Source organism: Chiloscyllium plagiosum, unplaced genomic scaffold (assembly GCF_037043375.1).
Source record: "Chiloscyllium plagiosum isolate Xiang-an unplaced genomic scaffold, Cpla_swu_hap1 HiC_scaffold_5, whole genome shotgun sequence".
Classification (NCBI taxonomy): domain Eukaryota; kingdom Metazoa; phylum Chordata; class Chondrichthyes; order Orectolobiformes; family Hemiscylliidae; genus Chiloscyllium; species Chiloscyllium plagiosum.
Genome location: NW_028270143.1, coordinates 10766217 through 10790348, shown reverse-complemented (window position 1 = coordinate 10790348; position 24132 = coordinate 10766217). Strand labels below are relative to the sequence as shown.

General features: G+C 41.3%; 1 protein-coding gene and 2 long non-coding RNA genes across 4 annotated transcripts in view; 2 read left to right on the top strand and 1 right to left on the bottom strand.

The window, feature by feature from the left end:
• Positions 1-24132, bottom strand: part of spmip4 (sperm microtubule inner protein 4) — a 60247-nt gene that overhangs the window by 9450 nt on the left and 26665 nt on the right. Inside the window, exons 5-8 of one of the 2 annotated variants that reach the window (XM_043691013.2) lie at positions 19421-19611; positions 11134-11216; positions 4066-4240; positions 3643-3734 (exon numbers count right to left, since the gene is read on the bottom strand). In XM_043691013.2, the coding sequence (XP_043546948.1) occupies positions 3643-3734; positions 4066-4240; positions 11134-11216; positions 19421-19611 (541 nt within the window). The remainder of the gene's footprint in view (positions 1-3642; positions 3735-4065; positions 4241-11133; positions 11217-19420; positions 19612-24132) is intronic. The other variant, XM_087986988.1, reaches the window with a different exon arrangement.
• Positions 1-24132, top strand: part of LOC148149871 (uncharacterized) — a 120018-nt gene that overhangs the window by 87186 nt on the left and 8700 nt on the right. The gene's annotated exons all lie outside the window — the stretch shown is intronic.
• LOC122550263 (uncharacterized) lies at positions 15713-19922 on the top strand. Its single transcript, XR_015757162.1, has 3 exons — positions 15713-16317; positions 17630-17820; positions 19463-19922. It is a non-coding gene; the product is annotated as an uncharacterized LOC122550263 (long non-coding RNA).

Below are 24132 nucleotides of genomic sequence, written 5' to 3'. Positions count from 1 at the left end.
TTATCAGGCAGGGTCAACTGACCAGAAGCATTAACTCTGATTTCTGTTCACAGGTGCTGCCAGAAATGCAAAGCTTTTCCACCAGTTTCTATTTTTGTTAGTTTTAACATTCTGATTTGGATAAAATCAAAGAAGATTGCAAGGCCCTGGCTTACCCTGAGTTTAGTAACAGACTTTGTACACAGCTACACCAGTACTAATACCATCGCATCCAAAGGCACTTTATAGATGTGTTCTCTGACAAATTTGATGTCTGGTTACATAAAGATAATTTAGTACAGTAATCAAAAACACAGTCAAAGAAACAGGTTTTAAAAAATGACTTCAAGAGGGACACTCCTCAGATATTGAAGCAATTCACATCTAAATGCAGCAAGACCAGGACAAATGGCAAGTAACATATGCACCACACAACTAACAGGGAATGGGAAAACTGAGACATTGTTCCTTGACATTCAATGGCATTACCAACATTCTGGGGATTACACTGACCAGAAACTGAACCATATGGCATACAAAAGAAATTAGGGATAGTATTACATCCAAAGAGGAGATATATGCAATTGACAGAAAAAACAGCAAGGCTTCAGGGTTGGAAGTATTTTAGAATTCACCAAAAAGGCCAAAAAGTTTGATCAAGGAGGGGAAAATACAGTATGAAAGTAAAATTTCACAAAACATAAAAACTGATTGTAAAAACTCTGAAGAGTGAAAGATTAGTACAAACAAATGTAGATCCCTTATAGTCGAAACCTGGGGAAATTATAATGGGGAACAAAGATATGGCAGACAAAATGAATGCATACTTTGGTTCTGCTTTCATGAGACAGGGCACAAATAACCTCAGAAATGTTAGGAAACCTACAATGTAGAAAGAGGTGAACGGTTAAGATGAATTTCACAGCTGAGAGCTTTAACGCACAAATATCATTGCAATTAAAATTAGGAAACTAGAATTACAAGACTGCAGGTACGTCTGAGGTTTTTAAGAATGGAGATGATTGCAAAGATAATGAAGGCTGTTGAAAGACAGGAATCCGATATAGGACAAGCACACTGATGATGGATTGTGGGGACGTGGTCAGCGTTAGGGTACAGGCAGCAGAGTTTACATTTACTGGATTTGGAAGATGGGGTGCACTCTTATCTTAGTCAGGACATTCTGACTTCCAATCACAATGGAGAACTTTGAGCACAAGAATGTAGGTTGAGGGAACACTGCACTCTCAGAGGTGCGATCTGTCAGATGATATGTCTACTTGCATTTCCAAAATATCACCCATCTCCATCCCAATCTGACTCCCAATGCTTCAAACTCTTACTGACCTCTTTGCCTTCTCTAAACTAGACTTCCTGCTCTGCTCACCTACATTTTGAACTTGTGACTGTGACATACATTGAGAAATATGCTAAATTGAAGGCATTGTATAAACATCATTATTATAGTTCTGCAAACAATTATTCTTACATGAAGGCAAAACACAGAAAAGTTTCACCATGCAGAATGTCACCATATTGCTTACCAAATGCTCAGGTAAAAAGATAATTTTCTTTTTGGGTCAGGTCTCTGATGTTGAGACCATTCCTGGGTTCTGAACCTGTGTTGTGTTGGGGGCTGAGGTCAATTTGTCACCTGAATCTCTACCTGCCATTAAAATAAGGATGGAGGAAGGTTCTGGAAGCTCCAGGGTCGCTTTCCAGCTCAAAGAGATCAGCAGACCCATCAGCAGAGGTGGGAGTGGCCACTTTAAATGGGAAACAGAAGACTCCTCATGAGGCAGATATTTCTTGAGACTTGGTAATAAAAAATCAATTTTGCTGGACACAAGGATCAGACTTTTCTTTGAAGGTGAGGACAGCTAGTGAAATGAGTTAAGTCATACAGACCACTGGCTATTCCAATGTCACCTCCATGCATTGGCTGGGCTTTGGAAAACATGTGTCCCAACTATGACTACAGACGTCTAGTTGATGTCTCCCCAGTGTCCCTAATAGGCCACTTAAGGGCCTTTATTTGTTTATCTGTGGGAGTTTAAGCATCACTTTACCACCGCCCCTCTCTCTACCCATCCTCAATCATTCAGTTTTAAAATTGCCCAGAGAAGGGACTGCGTCAGAATGGGTTATGCCAATCTCCGGGGCCAATTTTCCAGTCCTCCTGCCTCTGTCTGCTCCCAGCTCTGACACAAATCAAAAGTTATGCTCAACGTGGCGACATAGAAATTGGATATTGGGCTGTAATGCTTGTTTTTTTTGACAGATGTTAGCCCAGGAATTGCACAGTTTTGGCCAGCGAGACCAGGAATTTGAGGTAGGATGGGCTCTGCTCAATCCTCACCAGGTGGTGGGTGTTGCTGCTTCTCATGACGGTTAGAGAAGACATTGGACTTGATAGGATAATGTCAGCTGGTCTAAATCCTTTCAAACTTTCAATGTGAATTTCCATGGAGCAAAGTACAGGATACGTTAGGTTTAAGTCCCAGTGGAAGTGGGGCATGGCAGCATTTTAAGAGCTGATTCCTCTTGAACTGCTGTTAAAAAAAAATGGAAAATCCAAATGTTGTTCTTTAAGTCTTTCATTTTTTTATGTTAGCCAATTTAATTACCTTCATGATAGTGGAGTAAATCACTTGAATTACATTTGTCCCCCTCTCCCAAAGTGCTGGAAAGGCTTCTCCACCTGCTTGAATCACTTGAATTTGCTGCCCTTGGATATGTCACTGAGTCAGTACTGGGCCTGGTTGCTTCAGTAGCTTGGTGTTCCTACCATTACATTTTTTCTCATCATATTGTTCAATCCATTCTCTGGGCAAGAAATGCATCTTTTTTTTTTTCGAGACACACTTAAATTCCATTTCAAAGGTCTTTCTGATATTTCATGTGGATGTTTTGGCTAGTAGACGTTTTTTGAATAACTTCTAACTGGTTTGGTGAGTAGACATTTTTATGAAAAACTTGTAATTGTGCAACATTTGATGATAGTACTCAGGTGTTCATCTTTGTACACAGTTGTGTGTTTCTGTTTCCTATTCAGTCCGTCAGCTGCTGAAAGTCTCATTCATTTTTTGTTAACGCCTGTCCTGACTACGTCAACGCCCTTGGGGTCAACATCCCATCATCCACCCTCCAAGAAATTGAGCTCATCTAAAACTCTCTTGCAATGTCCTAGGTTGCACCAAATCTGCCTCATCCAATTCCCGTGTGTGCACTGACCTGTGTTATCTTCTGGTCTCAAATTGACATCCTTCTGTGCAAAATCACCCCTCATGTCTATCACTTCCTTCAGTCCTACAACACTTTGTGAACTCTTGGCTCGGGTAAATTTGGTCTCTTGTCCATCTTCACTCCACTACTGGTAGTCATACTTTCAGCTGCCCAGATCATAACACCAGGAATTCCTTCCCTCAATATTCACCACCTCTTCAATTCTCTCTCATCATTCAACAACCTCGCCTATCATCTTTTGCCTACCTCTTTTTCTTTGCCTGTTGTGAATTTTTGTCAGATGATGTCCCTGGAATATGCTTTCTGATGCCGTGCCATGTTACAGGGACTTAAAAGCTAGCTATTGTTGTGTACACACTCATTAAGTCTCGTATTATTATGTCAATGACTATTCCCTGAAATTAATAGGTTACTTACCAGCTCTGAGAAATAGGTGTATTTTCCTGTCACTTGTGCTATTGCTTTCTCATGGTAATCATCTAACTGAAGGGGATTCATTGGTCCACTGCCTAATGACAAAATGCAAGAAACAGTGAATGCTAGTTTTCTTGTAGGTTGTAGTTTATAAATCATTTGTTGAATGAAATAAAGACAAAAGACTGTCATCGCTGGAAATAAGCTAACTGGCTAGCAACTGTAAAAAGGAGATGGTTCATTATAATGTTCCAGATGACATTTCCTCAAAATCAATAGCTGATGTTTGTTTATGGTCCATGACGTGGGTCACCTCATACAGTAATAATTAAAATTCATTTGTTGTCAAATAAAGTAAGAATTAAAATTAATTTGTTGCTGTGCATAACACAATGAAATGATCTTTCAGTTAGCATTGTTTCCTACCTGTGAAGTCCCTCTTGTAGGAGGACAGCCAGTGTGATTTGTCTATATTTTTCAAGATTGTAGCAGTTCTCTCAGAAACAGCATGCTCTAAGATTGGCTCTGACTTGTTGGGGGCAATAAGCTTCGGCGGAGTTGGATAGATTGGTGTTTTACGATCTTTTTCTGTTTTAGGATGCTACAATGAAAGAGAAGTGCTACGAAGTTGTATTTAAAATAAACAATAAAATTAAGTATTATGCTGCTTTTATAGCTCCCCTCATCAGGGCTTACAAGTGTTTACAGGTTTCAGATACAACCATATACTATACTGATTTTGTTCAGAATACCCATTGCATTCATCTGTAACATTAGGATGAACGACACAATTCTCATGAATAAACGTTTACATTAATTTTGTCAATGTTTATTGTTGAAAATGTAGCTGAAGATTGTACTCAATAGGACAAATGCAAGAATGCCAAACTTCACAGGATCACGACAATTTATATGAAAATAAAAGGGTGCTGATTGATTGGCAAGTCAACTCTGACTGGCAGAAGCATTGCCACTGAAGAAAATAATGGGCAAATGTAGGGTCCCCAAACTAACAGCTAGTTGAAAAAGTGTGCAAGGCCTTTTTCCTGTCACAGGGAAGGTGTTAGAATTGATAATTAGCACGGTTAAAGCTGTGCACTTTGAAAAATCCAAGGTAATCGAGAAGACTCAGCGTGGCGCAAGTGAGGACTGCAGATGCTGCAGATCAGAGTTGAGAGTGTGGTGCTGGAAAAGCACAGCAGGTCAGGCAGCATCCAAGGAGCAGGGGAATCGACGTTTCAGTCATAAGCCTCACATCAGGAATGAAGCTTGTGGGCTGGGGGAGCTGAGAGATAAATGGGAAGGGAGTGGGGCTGGGGGATAGGTAGCTGAGAATGTGATATGTAGATGAAGATGGGGGTGAAACTGCTAGTTCAGAGAGGAGGGTGGAGTGGATAGATGGGAAGGACAATGGTCAGGTCAAGAGGGCGGTGCCAATTTGGAGGCTTGGGATTGGCATGGGGGGGGGGGGGGAAATGAGGAAACTGGTGAAATCCACATTAATCCCATGTGGTTGCCAGGTTGCAAGGTGGAAGATGAAGCGTTCTTCCTCCAGGCATCGAGTGGTTAAGGTTTGGCATTAGAGGAGGCCCAGGACCTGCATATCCTTGGTGGAGTGGAAAGGCAGTGGGGTTGGTTGATTCAGGTGTCCCAGAGATGTTCTCTGAAATGATCCGCAAGTTGGCATCCTGTCTCCCCGATGTAGAGGTGACCGCATCGGGTGTAAAAGATACAGTAGATGATGTGTATGGAAGTACAGGTAAATTTCTGTCGGATGTGAAAGGATCCTTTGGGGCCATGGACGGAGGTGAGGGGGGAGATGTGGGCACAAGCCTTGTATTTCTTGCGTTGGCAGGGGAAGGTACCAGGTGTGGGGCTGATCGGAGGTGTGGATCTGACAAGAGAGTTGCGGAGGGAATGGTCTCTCTGAAACACTGATATATACCGAGTGGTGCTGTCTGTTTGTAGGTGGCAGAAGTGGCAGAGGATGATGCAGTGTATATGGTCTTTGTTGGGGTGGAAGGTGAGGACCAGTGGGGTTCTGTCCTTGTTGCGGTTGGAGGGGCGGGGTTCAAGGGTGGAGGTGCAGGAAGTGGAGGAGATGCGCTATAGGGCATTGCAGAGGGAGGGGAAATTGCAGTCTTTGAAGAAAGAGGCCATTTGAGATGTTTTATGGTGGAATTTGTCCTCCTGGGAACGGATGCAATAGAGGTGGTGGAATTGTGAATAAGGGATGGCATTTTTACAGGAGGCAGGGTGGGAGGAGGTGTAATCCAGGTAGCTGTGAGAGTAGGTGGGTTTGTAATAGATGTCCATGGTTAGTCGGTCGCCAGAGATGGAGATGGAAGGGTCCAAGAAGCGGAGGAAGGTTGCTGAGATGGTCCAGGTGAATTTGAGGTTGGGGTGAAAGGTGTTAGTGAAGTTGATGAACTGTTCAATGTTCCCGTGGGAGCACGAGGTGGCGCCGATACAGTCATCAATGTAGCAGAAGAAAAGGTGGGGGATGGTGCCAGTGTAGCTGCGGAAGATGGATTGTTCCATGTACGCAACAAAGAGGTAGACATAGCTGGGACCCATGTGGGTGCCAATGGCTACCCCTTTGGTTTGGAAGACGTGAGAGGATTGGAAGGAGAAGTTGTTGAGGGTAAGGACCAGGCGGATGAGGATGTTGGTGGAAGGGTACTGGTTGGGACGGTGTGAGGGGGTGAAATGAAGGGTTTGGAGACCTTTGTCATGGCAGACAGATGTGTATAGAGACTGGATGTCTATTGTGAAGATAAGGCGTTGGGAGCCGGGGAAACGAAAGTCTTGGAGGAGGTGAAGGGCATGGGTGGTGTCCAAACATAGGTGGGGAGTCCCTGGACTAAAGGGAACAGGACGGTGTCAAGAGATGAGTTCAATGGGACAGCAGCAGGCTGAGACAATGGGTTGAACAGGGCAGTCAGATTTGTGAATCTTTGGTAAGAGATAGAACTGGGCAGTGCGGAGTTCCTGAACTATGAGGATGGAGGCGGGAAGATAAAAAGTAGGGGGCCGGGCAAACAAAAGTCTTGGAGAGGTGAAGAGCATGGGTGGTGTCCCGAATGTAGGTGGGAGAAGATAAGGCATAGGGGCCTGGAGAAATGAAAAGACTCAGCATAGGTTTGTAAAAGGGAAATCATGTTTAACCAACTTATTAAGAGTTTTTTAAAATGAGTACCGTCTTCTGTGGATAAATTAAGCCAATGGATGTAATGTACTTGGACTTTGAGAACACAATTGACTAGTGCCAGATAAAAGATTACTGCACAAAATAGAAATATGATGGAGGAGATAATACATAAAGATAGATACAACATTGGTTGGTGTGCAGAAAACAAAGTAGGCATGAATGGACATTTTCAGCTGAAAAATGTGTTGCTGGAAAAACACAGCAGGTCAGGCAGCATCCAAGGAGCAGGAGAATCGACGTTTCGGGAATAAGCCCTTCTTCATGAATGGACGTTTTTCCAATTGGCAGGATGTGACGATTAGATTTTTGCAGAGTTTACACAATTTACAGCAAACATTTTATTAACCTATGGGACCAGGAGCATTCCAGCTAATCAAAACTTTCTGGATAATCAAGAGGTTCACATATTCAGTGTAAAAACATTCACTATCTTATGAAAATGTAATGTACGGGATACATACATCACTTTAGGATGTAGGTTTGCTCGCTGAGCTGTTGGTTTGATACCCAGATGTTTCATTACGTGGCTTGGTAACATCATCAGTGGCGACCTCCAAGTGAAGCAACACTGTTGTCTTCTGCTTTCTATTTATATGTTTGTCCTGGATGGAGTTCCTGGAGTTTGTGGTGATGTCATTTCCTGTTCGTTTTCTGAGGGGTTGATAGATGGTATCTAGATCTATGTGTTTGTTTATGGCGTTGTGGGTGGAGTGGCAGGCCTCTAGGAATTCTCTGGCATGTCTTTGCTTAGCCTGTCCCAGGATAGATGTGTTGTCCCAGTTGAAATGGTGATTTTTTTTCAACCGTGTGTAGGGCTACGAGGGGGAGAGGGTCGTGTCTTTTTGTGGCTAGCTGGTGGCTAACTTTCTTGCTGTTTGCCTACATAGTGTTTGTGGCAATCCTTGCATGGAACACCTTACACGAACACCGGCTAGCCACAAAAAGACACGGCCCTCTCTCCCTTGTAGCCCTACACACGGTTGAAAAAAAAACACCATTTCAACTGGGACAACACAGCTATCCTGGGACAGGCTAAGCAAAGACATGCCAGAGAATTCCTAGAGGCCTGGCACTCTAACCACAACGCCATAAACAAACACATAGATCTAGATACCATCTATCAACCCCTCAGGAAATGAACAGGAAATGACATCACCACAAACCCCAGGAACCCCATCCAGGACAAACATATAAATAGAAAGCAGAAGACAACAGTTTCGCTTCACTTGGAGGTCACCACTGATGATGTTACCTAGCCAGGTAATGAAACGTCTGGATATCAAAACTACAGCTCAGCGAGCAAACCTACACCCTAAACCTCAACCTGAGCTACAAACCTTCACAAACTTTGCATATATATCACTGTTACACAATATTTACAGATAAATCACTAAACAACAATGCAACGTTGCCTTAAATAAACCTTACTGGCAGAGATCCTTCTCACTTGCACCCTCAACTGATGACTCGGACATCACAATAGATTGCGGTGTTGGAGGATGAATTGACTCAAAATTGAATGAACTATTTATGTTTTGTGTGGTCATGCATGTGAACAACAGGTATATTTACATAGAGGTAAATAAATTTAAAAAGCTGTAATAATGGGACAGAATAATACAGTAAGCTATATGTATTTGAAATATACCTTTTGCTGATATATCATGAGTGTCAGTTTGTAAGGTTCACAAGATATAGGAGCAGTATTAGACCATTCAGCCCATTGAATCTGCTCTGCCATTCGATCATGGCTGATATGCCCCTCACCCCCATTTTCCTGCTTTCTCGCCATATCCCTTCAACTCATTACCAATTAAAAATCTGTCTAACTCTTGCATAAATTTACTCAATGTCCCAGCCCTTTGGGGTAGTGAATTCCACAGATTCACAACCCTTTCCTCAGCCCTGTTTTAAATTTGCTACCCCTTATCCTAAGACTATGACCTCTCACCCTAGAATGCCCCACAAGAGGAAGTATCAGCTCCACATCTATTTTATCCACACCTTTTGTCATCTTGAATACCTCAATTTGATCTCCCCTCATTCTTCTAAATTCCAGAGAGTATAGGCCTAAAAGATGCTGTATATCAATGACTTAAATGAGAGAAGCGAAGACATGGTATCTAATTCTGCAGATGACACAAAGATAGGTGAGATTGTATGTTGTGAAGTGGACCTAAAGAGGATGCAGATAGATATAGATATGTCGAGTGAGTAGGGAATGAACATCTGGCAGATGGACCATATTATAGGAAATGTGAAGTTGCTCCTTTAGCAGAAAGAATCAAAATGCAGAGTATTACTTTAACAGAGAATAATGGCAGAATCCAGAGATGCAGTGGAATCTCTCTATTCTTGTCCTTCAGTTAAAAAAAAAGCTTTCTTTTAAATATCAATCTGTTTGGACATGTGATGTCATACCTCTGGACAGGATGGATTTCAACCCAGATTTTCTATTACTGTGTCACAAGTATCCCAGAGTCAGAAGAAAATAACCTGTTGTTCACATGCATGGACGTACAGCAAATCTTGAAGAAAGCTCATGGAATGTTATCCCCTACTATAGGAGGAACTGAATATGTGTCATACAGACTCCATTTAATCTCTGAGACAATGACAAAACACAGGCTTCATGGACAATGTCAATAGACTCGTTTTTGTTATTCACTCATGGGACGTGGGGTTTGCTGGCTGGCCAGCATTTACTGCCCGTCCCTGGTTGTCCTTGAGAAGATGGTGGTGAGCTGCCTTTCTGAACCACTGCAGACCATGTAGTATAGGTAGACCCACAAGGCCCTTAGGGAAGGGGTTTTGACCAAGTGACAGTGAACGAACAGTGATGTATTTCCAAGTCAGAATGGCGAGTAGCTTGGAGGGGAACTTGCAGGTGGTGGCGTTCCCATCTACCTGCTGCCCTTGTCCTTCTGGATGGAAGTGGTCATGGGTTTGGAAGGTGGTGGTGAATTTCTGCAATGCACCTTGAAGATATGCACACTACTGCTACTGAGTGTGAGTGGCAAAGTGAGCATATGCTTGTGGGCGTGGTGCTAATCAGGTTGGTTGCTTTATTCTGGATGGTGTCAAGCTTCTTGTGTTATTGGAGCTGCACTAATCCAGGCAAATGAGGAGTATTCCATCACACTCTTGCCATGTGCCTCGTAGCTTTGGGATGGCCAGGCTTTGGGGAGGCAGGAGGTGAGCTACTCACCGCAGTATTCCTAGCCTCTGTAGCCACAGTATTTATGTGGTGAATCTGGTCAACAATAACCCCAAGGATTTGAGAGTGGGGGAATTAATGAATCTAAATGATATCCTATCACTGTCAGCTAGGAATCCCGCAGCAGCCCTATTTGCCTGCTCTTTGACTTAAATTAGAAGATGGGCAGGGGAGGGGGCTTTGCTTTTGGTGGGAGGCCCACACGTGGCCTCTCCCTGAGTAAGTTTCCCATAATGCCAAGCTGTACTAAATCCAGCCCAAGACATAATATTGAGCGAAGGCCTACTTAAACATTCTTATAGTTGTTGGCTGCTAATACATGTATTCAGTAAATATTTATTTTGGTCTGACACAACATTCAAATTGAAAACAGTAATAAGATATTTAAATGTAAATGCAAATTACAACATGTTGGGAGAGAAAGTGCATTGAGTGGTGGAATAGAAGTTGAAAAAGAACTGGGGTGTTGTTAGACTCAAGCTTTACATGTACTGAAGGGCATTAATTGAGAAGGTAAAGCAGAATGCCAAAGTCACCATGAAAAAAAGTGCCCAACATATAACTAAAACAGATCAGACAGTGGATGGGGAGGCAAGATAGGGAGACAAATCAGAGGTTAGGCCCTAAGTCGGAATTTCCTCTTCAAAGTTATTAATCCATTGACTCAACTTTAAGGTGGAGGGAAAACTATATGATTATTAAAGTATTAAAGTAATGGATAGGATAACTATACATTTGTTTGGATAGATAATCTAAGATGAATCTAAATGGTCTTCCTGATTCATTTCTATCTCATTATATTATCAAAGAATGAGCAAAGTTGACATGTTCCCTTGGCTGCTCCTTGAATCAAAGAGGAATACTGGTCAGATTAATACTTTATAGCTGGATAATAATTATAGTACTGGCCAATTATTTGGGATACCTTGTTGCAAATAAGATTTTCACATGAAAACGTAAGAAATATTAATTAAGTATATTGCAATTTAACTAATATATAACCTAAATTTATTAAATGTGAGCAACTGAAACACAGAAAATATCACCTTTGACCACAGGTACTTACCTGAGTAAAACCTTCTTGTCCTGGCCAGGCTAAACCTTTCGGTGTGATGGGTATTTCCTGGGTTTCAAATCTATATGGAAATCCTGCAATTTAACGGTAAAGAGTTTGGAATTAATTCCACAGATTATAATCAAGCTTTTTATTAAGGTAGCCCTGTCATTGAAGATTTTGACAATCTATTGTTCAAAGTTATTTCAATTTTTTATGTAGTTAATACGAATGATTGACAGAATTAAATGAAAATACACAAATTTATGCAGCTGCTCTGTATCAACTGACATTTACTCAATTTCATTATCAATGTTCTGTAGGTTATTCAACCCAATGATGTTTTTGTTACTCAACGTTTTTTTAAAAACTCAACAATAGTTACACGCTCGTTACGTGAAAGGTGCAAGTGTTGGAATGAAATATTTATCTAGTTTATAGTGCGACATGGCTAGATAGTAGGCACTCTGGTTAACAACTTGACTTCGAACAACAGCCATTTAAAAACACCGTATACCTCAAATATTTCTTCTGTAGCTTGTCTGGGGTGAGACTGTTACAAATTGAGACTTTCCCTGTAGCCAGAAAGCAACGCACCAGCTTCATTATGCTCTGCTGTCCCCAGTGAAGCCCCTGGTATTAGTTGAATTAAAACATATTTGGTATATTCCCAGCAAAGTTGGTTGGCTGTGCTGGTGCCCAGAAATACATTCCAAATCAAACATTAATGATAATTGACTTAAGGCGTCATGGTTTCTGAGATCATTAGCTTTGTAACTTTGACATTAACAAAGTTTGCAAATGACCAATATTGCTCTGAGCAGAAAAGACTATTTAAAATTTAAATAGTGCTCTACAATGAACATTTTTAGCTGTGAAATGATTAATTCACCGTTCCTACAACTGGCAGATTTTGCTCATGTTCAATGGACACAATCTTTGTTCTTCCAAGAGGCTGCCAGTCCCTTGTTACAAGACCTCATGCTCCTACAACATACCAACTTCGGCCAGCTTGCTGGTTGGCATGGGCATCCCTGGCAGCTTTCACTGTGCGAGCTGATGTTGGGTAAGAGGTGAGGGGGGAACAGTGCATTCCTTTGGGAATTCTCTGCAGGCACACTCCCACAAGGTGGTACTGCTTTCCTTTAACCCTCCCCATCAATCTCTCAAACCTGGTCCCTCCCTCCTACTGCTGATACCTCGATCTGAGCTGTAAATCCAGGTTCCACAGTCTCCACTTCTTCTGCCTCTGGTCCCAACTGCGGATGCCACTCAAACCTTGTGCAGTGGGGCTACAGAGCTGCCAGCTAATCAGATTTGTCTACAGATTTCTAAAGGAGGGCTTTCACACAAAACTGGGTAGAAGTCTCACCCCTTAAAGCGATTAATGGCCCACCGGCTGACTTTTCAGTTAAGTGGGGAAACAGGAAACACAGCACCCCACAAAATTTAGCCCATAATGTACAAAAATGTACCTTGACATTTTTCTATATTTTTCATTATGGACAGAACTATTTTGAAACTAAGGAAGGATTGTTGAAGGATTGCTGCAATGTTTATACACCTGCCTATACAAGGTTTACAGATGAGCTGGAACTAAGAGGGTGTACAATTGAAGCTTCAGCTGGCAACAAGTTGCTGATTGGTCTGTGCATTATTAACTGGTTACTGATCAGAAAGGTCTTCTGCCTGCTGACAACTCTGTGATTGGCTTTGAGATAGCTGTACAACCTGGAGATATTAACCAATGGCTGTAAAGTCTCTGGAGGAGAAGGAGCTGCTTTTGCTCTGCAGTAAAAAGCATCTCAAACCTGAAGAGAGCCAGTTTAATTTTCCTTTCCAGTTGTATAAGATGTGACTTTTAATTGATTAGTCAAAGACCTTTATGAGTGGGAACCAATCTCTCTGTGCTTCCTGCAAACAGGTGTAAGTATCAAGTGGCAACATTCTGATCACTACAAGAATCACCTCAGCAAACCCTGTGGACTGAGACCACTGAATTGCTTTCCCAGTTTTTCCCTCCCATTTCTTGGTGTGTGTAGAGGAGGAGTTTAAAAGAGATTTAAACTTTTAACCAGTAGAGTTATATGACAACAGTTCATAATTGTTTATGTGGCTAGAATTATTTTCTTTGTAATAAACAGGCATCTTTGTTAAGTACAGAAACCTGGTCTGTGCTTTGTCAACCTGTGAGTTAAAGTTAAAGGAATTCTGCATATTTAAAAAAATCTTTAACTGCCGCAACAACTCCAAGAATAGTAGGGATTGATTTTCTGCAGTTGAGAATAGGGTGCTGGAAAAGCACAGCAGGTCAGGCAGCATCCGAGGAGCAGGACATTTGATGTTTTGGGCAAGAGCCCTTCATCAGGGATGATTTTCTGCAGGCTACCCCAGAAAGGCATAACATTAGGAATACAGACAAGTACAAAAATGATAGACAATGCCTTATAATGGCACAGTCTGTTTGTAGCCATCTCTTTGAGCCAACAACCTCTTGTCACTGTAGTCTTAGAAAAGCAGATACTTGTACAGGTACTGCCAATGATCCTGAACAAGACACCTGCAGCCTCTGCATAATTGTGGCTCATAAATGTTTGCAAGCAAAAACATACCTAATGAAGTCTTGGATGATGCAGCTAATGAGCTTGTGGAGGGAATTTCGAGTGAGTCAGCGCACAGGTTGTGGAGAATAAGGGATTCAGTCTAAGGTTTCAGAAATCCAACAGTGCAGTGAAATTACGGAAGGAAGCAGGGGAAGGTAGGTTACCCGGTATTATCAGGGCAGCAATCTACAGAGTTCTATCAGAATGATAGCAGCCTTTGATGAATGTGACCATCTACCAGACATTCTATCAGTGGCCAGAGTAAGACTACGTGATCAGAACAGTGGCACTGAAATTGCAAGATTTCACTCCCAGGGCTGAGTCCTGATGGAGTGGAGTACTGCTGGGTTAGTTATTACTAAGCATAAATATTACAGGGGGGAGGTTCTGTAACTTGCAGTGAGACACCTTGGTATTCACTGCATTGGACTGGATACTTGAATTCTAGCAGCTATTTTACAGACTCATTACTCGTGAAGGATCTCCTCTTCTGCTGAACCTTCAATGTGGGTTGCAGCATTTCGGACTGGCTGCTGAGTGGTAGCAACATGGGGAATGTTGTCGTGACAATGGTTAAAATGTAAATGTTGTCACCCCTGACACAAGACACATGATCCTCGGTGCTACTCCACTTCAGAAATCCTGTAGCAGCTCTGTCTGAACAGCGTGGCTCCCCTTTAAGAGGTACAGGCTGCCTTTAAGAGGAGCAGGTGAATTGGAACACCTATGCACTATGAGCTCCCCTGTTAAGCAATCAGCCAACCAGAAGCGAGAGTTTCATTCCATTGAATGCTACAATCATTGAAATGAGGAGCCAGCAGAAAGTTTGCTTGTTTCCTGCCTCAATAGGATAAGGAGGGGATGATGCTGAAACCATAACAGGCTTTCGAATTTCTAGTCAGAAATACCTTAACACAAGCAGCTATTGAGGTAGAATCGGCAATATAATTTGAAAGGAAATCCAGTCAATACTTGAATGAAAATATAAAAGAACATGGGACTGGCTAGGCCCCTGTGAAATGCAAACACTAACACTGGGCTAAATAGCCTCGATTCATTCCTTATATAATCATGGGATAATAGACCATAAAGGAGGCCATTCGGCAATTCTCCTAGTGCTCTCTCTTTAAAACAGGTGCCCAATTATATTCCACTTCCTGTGTATTTTCAACAACTCTGTAGCTCTTTCCTTTTCCAGTGAAAATAAATCACTGGAGAATCGTCCCCTTCAGCTTCAGGCTGTGTAATCTAAAACACGTACACGCATGAAATAAAGTCCTCAATCCATGTCCACGGGCCAGTACAATTTCTGCCAGTGGAAACTGTTTCTTCATATTAACTCCATCAAAGGGCCTCCAAGATTTTCATAGCTGCTCTCAACCATCTCTCTTCTCGTGAGAATAGCTCCAGCCTCTCTAATTTCTCCACACAACTGAAGTCCAAAATTCATAGCACCATTCTAGAAAATCTCCCTCTCTAAAATCTTAATAGCCTTCTTGCGTGTGGTTCCCAGAATTGCATACAATTCTCCATCTAAGAAAAGTGTTTTAAAAGGGTTCAACATTATTTCCTTGGTTTTGTACTCCATGCCTTCAAGTTATAATGTGAACAATTCAATACACATCTAATTATTCCAATCTATTGCATCATTACCTATGCAATGTTAAATGCAAAATTTAAATGCTTGCCAAACAATGAAGCTTGTTCTCAAAGCTAATTGATAGGAATTTAAGTGACAAAATCAATTTAAACTAGAATAATTGAAAATATATTTTGTTCATAGTCTGTTTAGCTGACTGATGAAAATAGTTAAAAAATGATTGATGAACTCTCCATCAAATAGTATCTAATTATTATTAAATGTCTGATTTCAAAGAGCTTGATTTACATCTGAAATGAGAACCAGGAGCTGGGGTTTCCTGACGTCACCATTTTCCCTCTACCACCAGGGCTACAGGCCGTACCTTCATCAGAGGTGGGGGGAAAGAGGTGGGATTCACTGGAGTTAGACCTGCTGCCTCCCACAATTGAAGATACAATCAATCAGTGATAGGAATGGATTCAAACACGGACTGGCATCTATCCCACCTTGAGGCTGATAAACATCTGCCTCCACTGCAACAAATTGTATGAGGTTTGTAAGGAACTCGACATCAACTCTGCAACTGCTGCTTAAACTTTGACCTACGAATACTGACTGTCACTTATAGCCAATAGCTTGCTGGCCCTGAGAAAGGTGGTCCAACATGAAGAAACCTTCAGTCAACTCCCAAGCCATTGCATGATCCGTGGCTGACGTTCTGCTACATTAGGAGTCCGTTAGCCCAAGACATTTTGATTCTAAGGCATCTGTGAGCACTGCCACACACTATCAAAGTTTGCCACCCTGTCACACCACAGCAATTATGAGGCCAGCAAGCTAGTATGTAGCAAATCCATCACTACGATTCAGACCACAAAGCAAAACTTAAGGCTCTGCTACCATTTCAGCCATGGAACAACAGCACAAGCATACGGCCAGACAAATTAACATGGAAAACACCAACATCCGAAATCAGCTTCTGGAATCTTCAAATTAAATCATAAATTTATCGTAAGTCATCCAAATGTTTACAGAAAGCATTCTAGCCCATTATCTGCAAAAAAAGGAGCTCCTCTGCTCTCATTTGGGAATAAAATTGTACATGATTCTTCAAGGTCCATATTACTCCTATTCTTATCACCCCTACATCCAAAGCAATAAGTCCAAAAGCCCGGTATCTTCAGGTTAATGAAACTCCAAGGGCTTCAGTGTTTCCACTGCAGAGATTTCTCCATGATCATTATACTATCCTACAGGGCTAATTGGCAAAAACCTGTTGATTTTATCTTAGACCATTGGAATGAAGACGTTTGCACTCCAGGTTGGTGCATAGTACCAAAATCCTCCGTAGGTTTCAGTCAGCAGCTTTGTCCCAGCGTTTACGCTGCATACAAATTTCCTCCCAGCCTTCCTACCAGTGTATCCTTCATTTCTTTCTCCTTCACGTAGTGATCTTATTTTCCCGGCCATGTGTGTATGCTATTTACTTCAACTCCATTTGGTAGCAAACCTATGTTCTAAACAAATCACTAGATGAAGAAGCTTCTCCAGAATTCCTTGCTGGATTAGCAGTGACTACCTTATGTTTAAGAACTCCCGTTTCAAACTCATCTACAAGTGGAAATATTTGGTCTCATTTTAGTGATGACTGTTAAGTGCTACCTCCAGGGCTGGAAGTGGGAGCCACCTTGCTTTGGCCGGCTCTGCCTGCATCATGAGTAAGATAGTGTACCAAAGGCAGAGTGCCCTTCGAGACAGGTTAGTGTTGCAGAGTCATGAAGCCCAGCCCTGGGGAGTGGTTGGGCACACAGGAATGTGATGGCTCAGGAGCACAAACACCATAGAAGGGTCAGAAATGGCAAGAGGCAACCACCAAGGAGGGCACCTCCTGCAGAATTCTCAGGGAGGTCACAAGGGCTTAACTAAGCTCTTTCAAGGCTGCAATGTGAGCAATTGAGAAATAGCCCTTAACTGGCACCAAAGTGAATCCACTGGTCAGGTAGAATAGAGCCAAGCTGCTACCTTTCCAGTCATTAGCAGTATGGCCTAGCAGCAGTAAGCTGTTGGGCTGCCCACCTGAGGCCTTCTCCCACTATACAGAAAGCCCACCCAACTCCGAGCCCATCAGCAAAAAACTGAGAAAATTATCCCATTTTTCCTCTCAAATTGCCTCATAATTTATACCTGAATCAGGTAACCCATCAGCCTTCATTTTTCTAGAGAAACATCTCTTGGCTGTTCAGTCTTTAGTGATGATTATAACCAGTCAAGCCCTTCCTGTGTCTCTCCTCGCGCATTCTGTGATTATTCTGTCATCTTTCAGAAATTTGGTGAATAGAACCACGCACAGCACATCAAGTGCATCCTATATAAACTGTCACTGAAAAAAAAGGAATCAAGCAGGAAAGACCCAAATCGGTATTAAGAAATGTGTTGTTGACAGACAGTGCAAGATGGCCCATCAACATGTTGTTCCTAGTCTTTGGAATGGGACAGCTTCCATGTAACACTGAGGTAAGCAGAAGTAACCAATAAATAAAATTGTTGCGATGTGTGAATTGCAATGAAAGCTACAATACAGTTGATGATCTATAACGTTAGACGTTACCTCTCCTTCAATGAACTACATCAAGAATGACTTTGAAATTCTATTGTTTTTTTCAGAAGCTTGCAGCATTTCCTTCCTAGTTTCCTGAAACATATTTAAAGGAATTTAAATTGTTTTGCCTCATATGTTTCTAGGATGGCCAAATATTTATAGTCAAGTATGACAGAGCAACGTTACAGGAAGCTCTTAGGGTTAGATCTTCAATTGAGTGCTAATGTTGAATACCGGTCCATAAAAATGTCCTCATGTTTAATGTGGATTTTCCAATAATCAGGATTATTTAGAAAATTACCTCGATTGCAAATTTAAAATGTTTCATGTAATTAAAAAAAAGAAAACAAAACCGAGTCATGGAGTCACAGTCATAGAGACGTACAGCACGGAAATAGACGCTTCGGTCGAATTAGTCCATGCCAGCCCGATATCCCAATCCAATCTAGTCCTATTTGCCAGCACCCAGCCCATATTCCTTCAAACCCTTCATATTCACATACCTATCCAGATGCCTTTTAAATGTTGCAATTGTACTAGCCTCCACCACTTCCTCTGGCAGCTCATTCCATACGTGCACCACCCTCTGCATGAAAAAGTTGCCCTTTAGGTCTCTTTTATATCTTTCGCCTCTCACCCTAAACCTATGGAGGAGTTTTGGACTCCTCCACCCCAGGGAAAAGACTTTGTCAATTTAACCTATCCATGCCCCTCATGATTTCATAAACCTCTATATGGTCACCCCTCAGCCTCCAACACTCCAGGGAAAACAGCCCCAGCTTATTCAACCTTGCCCTACAGCTCAAATCCTCCAACCCTTGTAAATCTTTTCTGAACCCTTTCAAGTTTCACAACATCCTTCTGATAGGAAGGAGACAAGATTTGCACACAATATTCCAAAAGTGGCCTAACTACTTCACATGAAAAATAAAACTAATTTGCCCCTACATCAAATGTCTTCTACTTACAGCAAGTTTGAGATTTAAATCCTTAAGCATAATTCTGCCTCAAACAGTAATTTTTGTTTCAGTGACACTACCTTTAGGAACAATTTCTTGTAGTAGCCATTGACCTTTCAGACTTTCAGAAGACGTTATATCAGGAATTAATGAAAATATTTGCTGATATTGTTATCAGTGTTTAAGTTTTATGATTCTAGACCACTATTTTCCTTGGAAAATATATTTTAAAAACTATCAGAATGGATAACTTGGATCATTCTTGAAAGTACAGTCAGTATGAGGAGCATTGTCTGTTAATGGGGATAATAATAGACAAAGCCTATTACATGGTGGAGAAAGGGAACATTGCCTGAAAGAAATATCATCAATGTTGTTGAACAATTCTTACAATTGGTGTTCTGAAGCTATTGCAGTGGCCTTTCAAAGGTGGAAGTGCACTAGGATAACTTAAAACAATTTCTGTGGCCGATACAACTATACAATTTTAAGATAATTAAAGTGTAATTGATTTTAGTATTATTTCCTGAACTACTGTCACGAGTATATATGTTACCTTTAATTTTCTTAGCCACAATCACATCATAACTTTTTGCAGGCATATCAGGATTAATGGGCAGCAACTGTCCAGCTCGTGTCCCAGTATGTGGATCGCTTGCTGAGATGAAGTCCGGGAATACTGCAAACTTGGAAATGTGGGAAAAGTATGGGTGTTCAGTTGGAAATGGCGCTCGTATCTGCTTCTGACTAAAACATAAAGATACAACACATCCTATGAAGAAATTAGCGAAAATAAAATACAGGAAGTCTAAACAAATGTAAAAATATTGCAAATGCTTAAGTTTGGTTAACTTCTGGAGGATTAAGAGGATCCTGCAGTTTGCTTAAGTTCCCACCTGAAGATTTAAGATCTCTTTTTCTCTGCCAGCCTCTGACCAATGTGTTGTGTACTTTTAATATTTTCTGTTATGTTACAAACTTTAATAAACTTAGTAATTTTTCTAGCATTGCACTGTATTCCACAGGTGAAAAAAGTCAGTTCACTCTTAGGTACTAAAATGTTCCATTCTATTTCTGAACTGCGACTGATCCTTTCCAAAAGAATGGATTTCATTGCATCCAGAGGCATTTATTATTATCAAGCCTTGCTCACAAACATTACAGAATTTCTGTGGCCGATACAACTATACAATTTTAAGATAATTAAAGTGTAATTGATTTTAGTATTATTTGTGGGTGGCACGGTGGCACAGTGGTTAGCACTGCTGCCTCACAGCGCCTGAGACCCGGGTTCAATTCCCGCCTCAGGCGACTGACTGTGTGGAGTTTGCACATTTTCTCCGTGTCTGCGTGGGTTTCCTCCGGGTGCTCCGGTTTCCTCCCACAGTCACAAAGATGTGCAGGTCAGGTGAATTGGCCATGCTAAATTGCCCGTAGTGTTAGGTAAGGGGTAAATGTAGGGGCATGGGTGGGTTGCACTTCGGCGGGTCGGTGTGAACTTGTTGGGCCGAAGGGCCTGTTTCCACACTGTAATCTAATCTAGAACCACTTTAAAGCAATTCCGTTATTTAATGTTTTACACAATATACATAAACTACCACATCATCGATGTGACTTGCAGAAAATGTTACTTTATGCTGCACACAGAAGCAAGATCTACTTCATTTTATTGTGAGAAGATACAGATTACTCAAAGAAATCTAACCAGGTTCAACTTTTAATTGCAAATATGCAAAGAAATGGTGATAATTTGGAAATAAAACAATTTACATCTTCCGCTGATCACCCCCAATCTCAAGGTGCATTGGAAAGATGCCAACAAATGTTGAAGACCACATACAGAGTTAATTGCAAGGAATTCCCTAATGACTAGAATAAGGGTATGCTGTGGTTCTGTTAGCCGAGCTGGAAGTTTTTGTTGCAAACGTTTCGTCCCCTGTCTAGGTGACATCCTCAGTGCTTGGGAGCCTCCTGTGAAGCGCTTCTGTGGTGTTTCCTCCGGCATTTAGAGTGGCCTGTCCCTGCCACTTCCGGTTGTCAGTTTCAGCTGTCCGCTGTAGTGGCCGGTATTTTGGGTCCAGGTCGATGTGTTTGTTGATGGAGCTTGTGGATGAGTGCCATGCTTCTAGGAATTCCCTGGCTGTTCTTTGTTTCGCTTGCCCTATAATGGTAGTGTTGTCCCAGTCAAATTCATGTTGCTTGTTGTCTACGTGTGTGGCTACTAGGGATAGCTGGTCGTGTCGTTTCGTGGCTAGTTGATGTTCGTGGATGCGGATCGTTAGCTGTCTTCCTGTTTGTCCTATATAGTGTTTTGTGCAGTCCTTGCATGGGATTTTGTACACTACATTCGTTTTGCTCACACATAGACGACAAGCAACATGAATTTGACTGGGACAACACTACCATTATAGGGCAAGCGAAACAAAGAACAGCCAGGGAATTCCTAGAAGCATGGCACTCATCCACAAACTCCATCAACAAACACATCGACCTGGACCCAATATACCGGCCACTACAGCGGACAGCTGAAACTGACAACCGGAAGCGGCAGGGACAGGCCACTCTAAATGCCGGAGGAAACACCACAAAAGCGCTTCACAGGAGGCTCCCAAGCACTGAGGATGTCACCTAGACAGGGGACAAAACGTTTGCAACAAAAACTTCCAGCTTGGCGAACAGAACCACAGCAACGTGCACCTGAGCTACAAATCTTCTCACAAACTTTGAAGAATAAGGGTATTCCTTTGTTACTATCTGTCATTAGCTAAGCTCATAATGAGTCCACAAGTTTTAGTCCTTTAAAACTAGTGGGTATGAGGTGAGAGGATTACTTCAAACAATTAAAGAAAAATGCGTAAACTCGGAAATCAAAGAAAAATTCATGAACTTGGAAGCTCAGAAACAATTTTTCCAATCTATGGTTTCAATTTCAGAAAGAAACTGATCAGGGGTATATGAGGTGGCTAAAAGTATTGAAAGATGCTCAAAAATAATGAAAACTAAAGCAAATAAAATGGCCGAAGTTTAAGTTTTTTTTGCTGATGTCACGGTATTAGCTGTCTCTGGGGAACCATTAAACACAAGATTCACTGAATATTATCCAATCAACATGAAACTCAATTATGTGATTTAAATAGATAGGAGAAGGAATCAGCATGTATGTTATGTCAGCATGTTAAAAAGATATTATGACGGGGATGATAGTCAGGAGAAAAGTGTACTTTCAATATTGAAAGAAATGGGGAGTGAAATAGAAGTACGAGATCAATTGGAAAAAAAATGAATTAAAAACTAGAAGCTTGACGTCCTGACAATCAGATTGGAAAACATGGAGGTACTTAAAAGTTTAGAAAGCATCACATTTTATTTACCAGAATAATATTGCATTGACTTACAAAGTGTGTTGCAGAAATATGAATCAATTTGTGGGATATTGTTTTGACTGTTTGGGAGATTAGCTCAAATGAGAGAGGAGATTCAGTTCATCATGGATAATGCCATTACTTAAATGAGCCACAGGAGCTGAAACTCACCTATCATGATGGTGCCAAACCTGGGCGGCTCACAAAGATTCTATATCCATTAATACCAAGTCAACATGGTAATTAAAACAGTTGGATCCTATTCAAAGATTGGACAAATTCGACATGCATGATTTATCACAAAAAATTACTTGCCGAAAGGATGCTGGCAAATTCTAGAGCCAAAACACTGGCTAGATTTTCCATACTTATGACAAACGTGAAAGTTTGTATTAAGTTTGTATGAGTGGATTCTATTGCAAGTTTGTTCCAAACTTCAGCTTAACGATACACCATTCATGAACTTATTGAAGGAAGGCAGAAAAATTTGCAATGGATGCAAGAATGTCACATTGTGGAGAAGTTGAAAACTGTGCTGACAAGCACTGAATTATGAAAGGCCATTCGAACAGCTTGTTGAAGCCAGCATCATTAGTTTGGATAGGCGTGGGGTGCTTTATTGCTGCAAGATGATGACTGACTGACTGGGCATGTAAGGCAGGGTGGGACTTCACTGAGTGGGGGACCTGCTAAACTGGAAGCCTGGCAGTCAGCGCTTTCTGCCTAATTATTGCTTCACCTTGGGGCCTTTCTCATTAGTGGACATGATAGGTTAGTCTCCTCTAAAGTGCCCACTATCACATTTACTGCATTTATATTAAGATTCACTATCTGATACATTTTTATTAAGTAATGTTATTACAGAACACAGAACAAAAATGGTAAATAGATTTGAGTCAATTTATATATGGGTCTGAAAGGGTAAATACAGAGGAATATCATAACAACCACTTACTGTGGTGATGTCATATGGACTTGTGCATTCTTAGGACCTGAGTTTTTGAAGGAGTCAGACATAATGGCTAGTCCTCTTCTGTGACAATGCCCATCATATCAATGTAACCTGTAACATCGCCACCATGCAATAAACAACCAGCTATAGGAGACTTAGACCAAGAAGTGGTTTTCCTTCACCACATTAGAAAAGGGAGTTCTCCACACTTAAAAAGGATGGTGGGAGTAACTTTCGTTGAAAGCAGTAGCTCATACTGCATAGTGAGCTGGCATGCTCATTTAACCTGGGACAGATCAGGTTGTGTAATAGAACAGACTAAAAACAATCTTACAACGGAGAACCAGAAAAGCATACATATCTAGTACTCCCTGAATGATGAAAGATTAACAGATTAAAATGAAATAGTGAAAGGAGACTGATGATAAGTGCTAATTGTAATTCATAATGCAATCGAGAACCAAACTGAGTACAAAAATGAAAATTAATAAAGAGAACCTGAAAATCATTGATACTCACAGGAAAGGGAACATAATACTCTTTCAGAAACATGCAAGTAAAATAAGAGTAGAGCAGAATCAGGGCCAGAAAGGAGTTCTTCCAGAGCTAGCGAGCATGTTAGATATGCTAAATTAAAATTTTGAACGCAGCTTTGAGCAAAAGAAAAGGATGCTTTCAATATCACAGTAAAGGTGGTCACAGAGCAATTGGATAAAACTGAACTGGTGCATAAAAGGATGATCACAATCAAAGTAGAAACGCTATCTGATCTGGATTGGATACAATTTTGTTTGTTTGCAGAAGTAAGGAGAGACAGGATTATTTGCAAATGAAAAAAGTAACTCGAACAAAGACTTGCCGAGGCAAATTGTATAACATATTAAAACAGAACAAATAATTGTGGATGCTGGAGATCATAAAGAAAAACAGAAGTTGCTGGAGAAACCTAGCAGG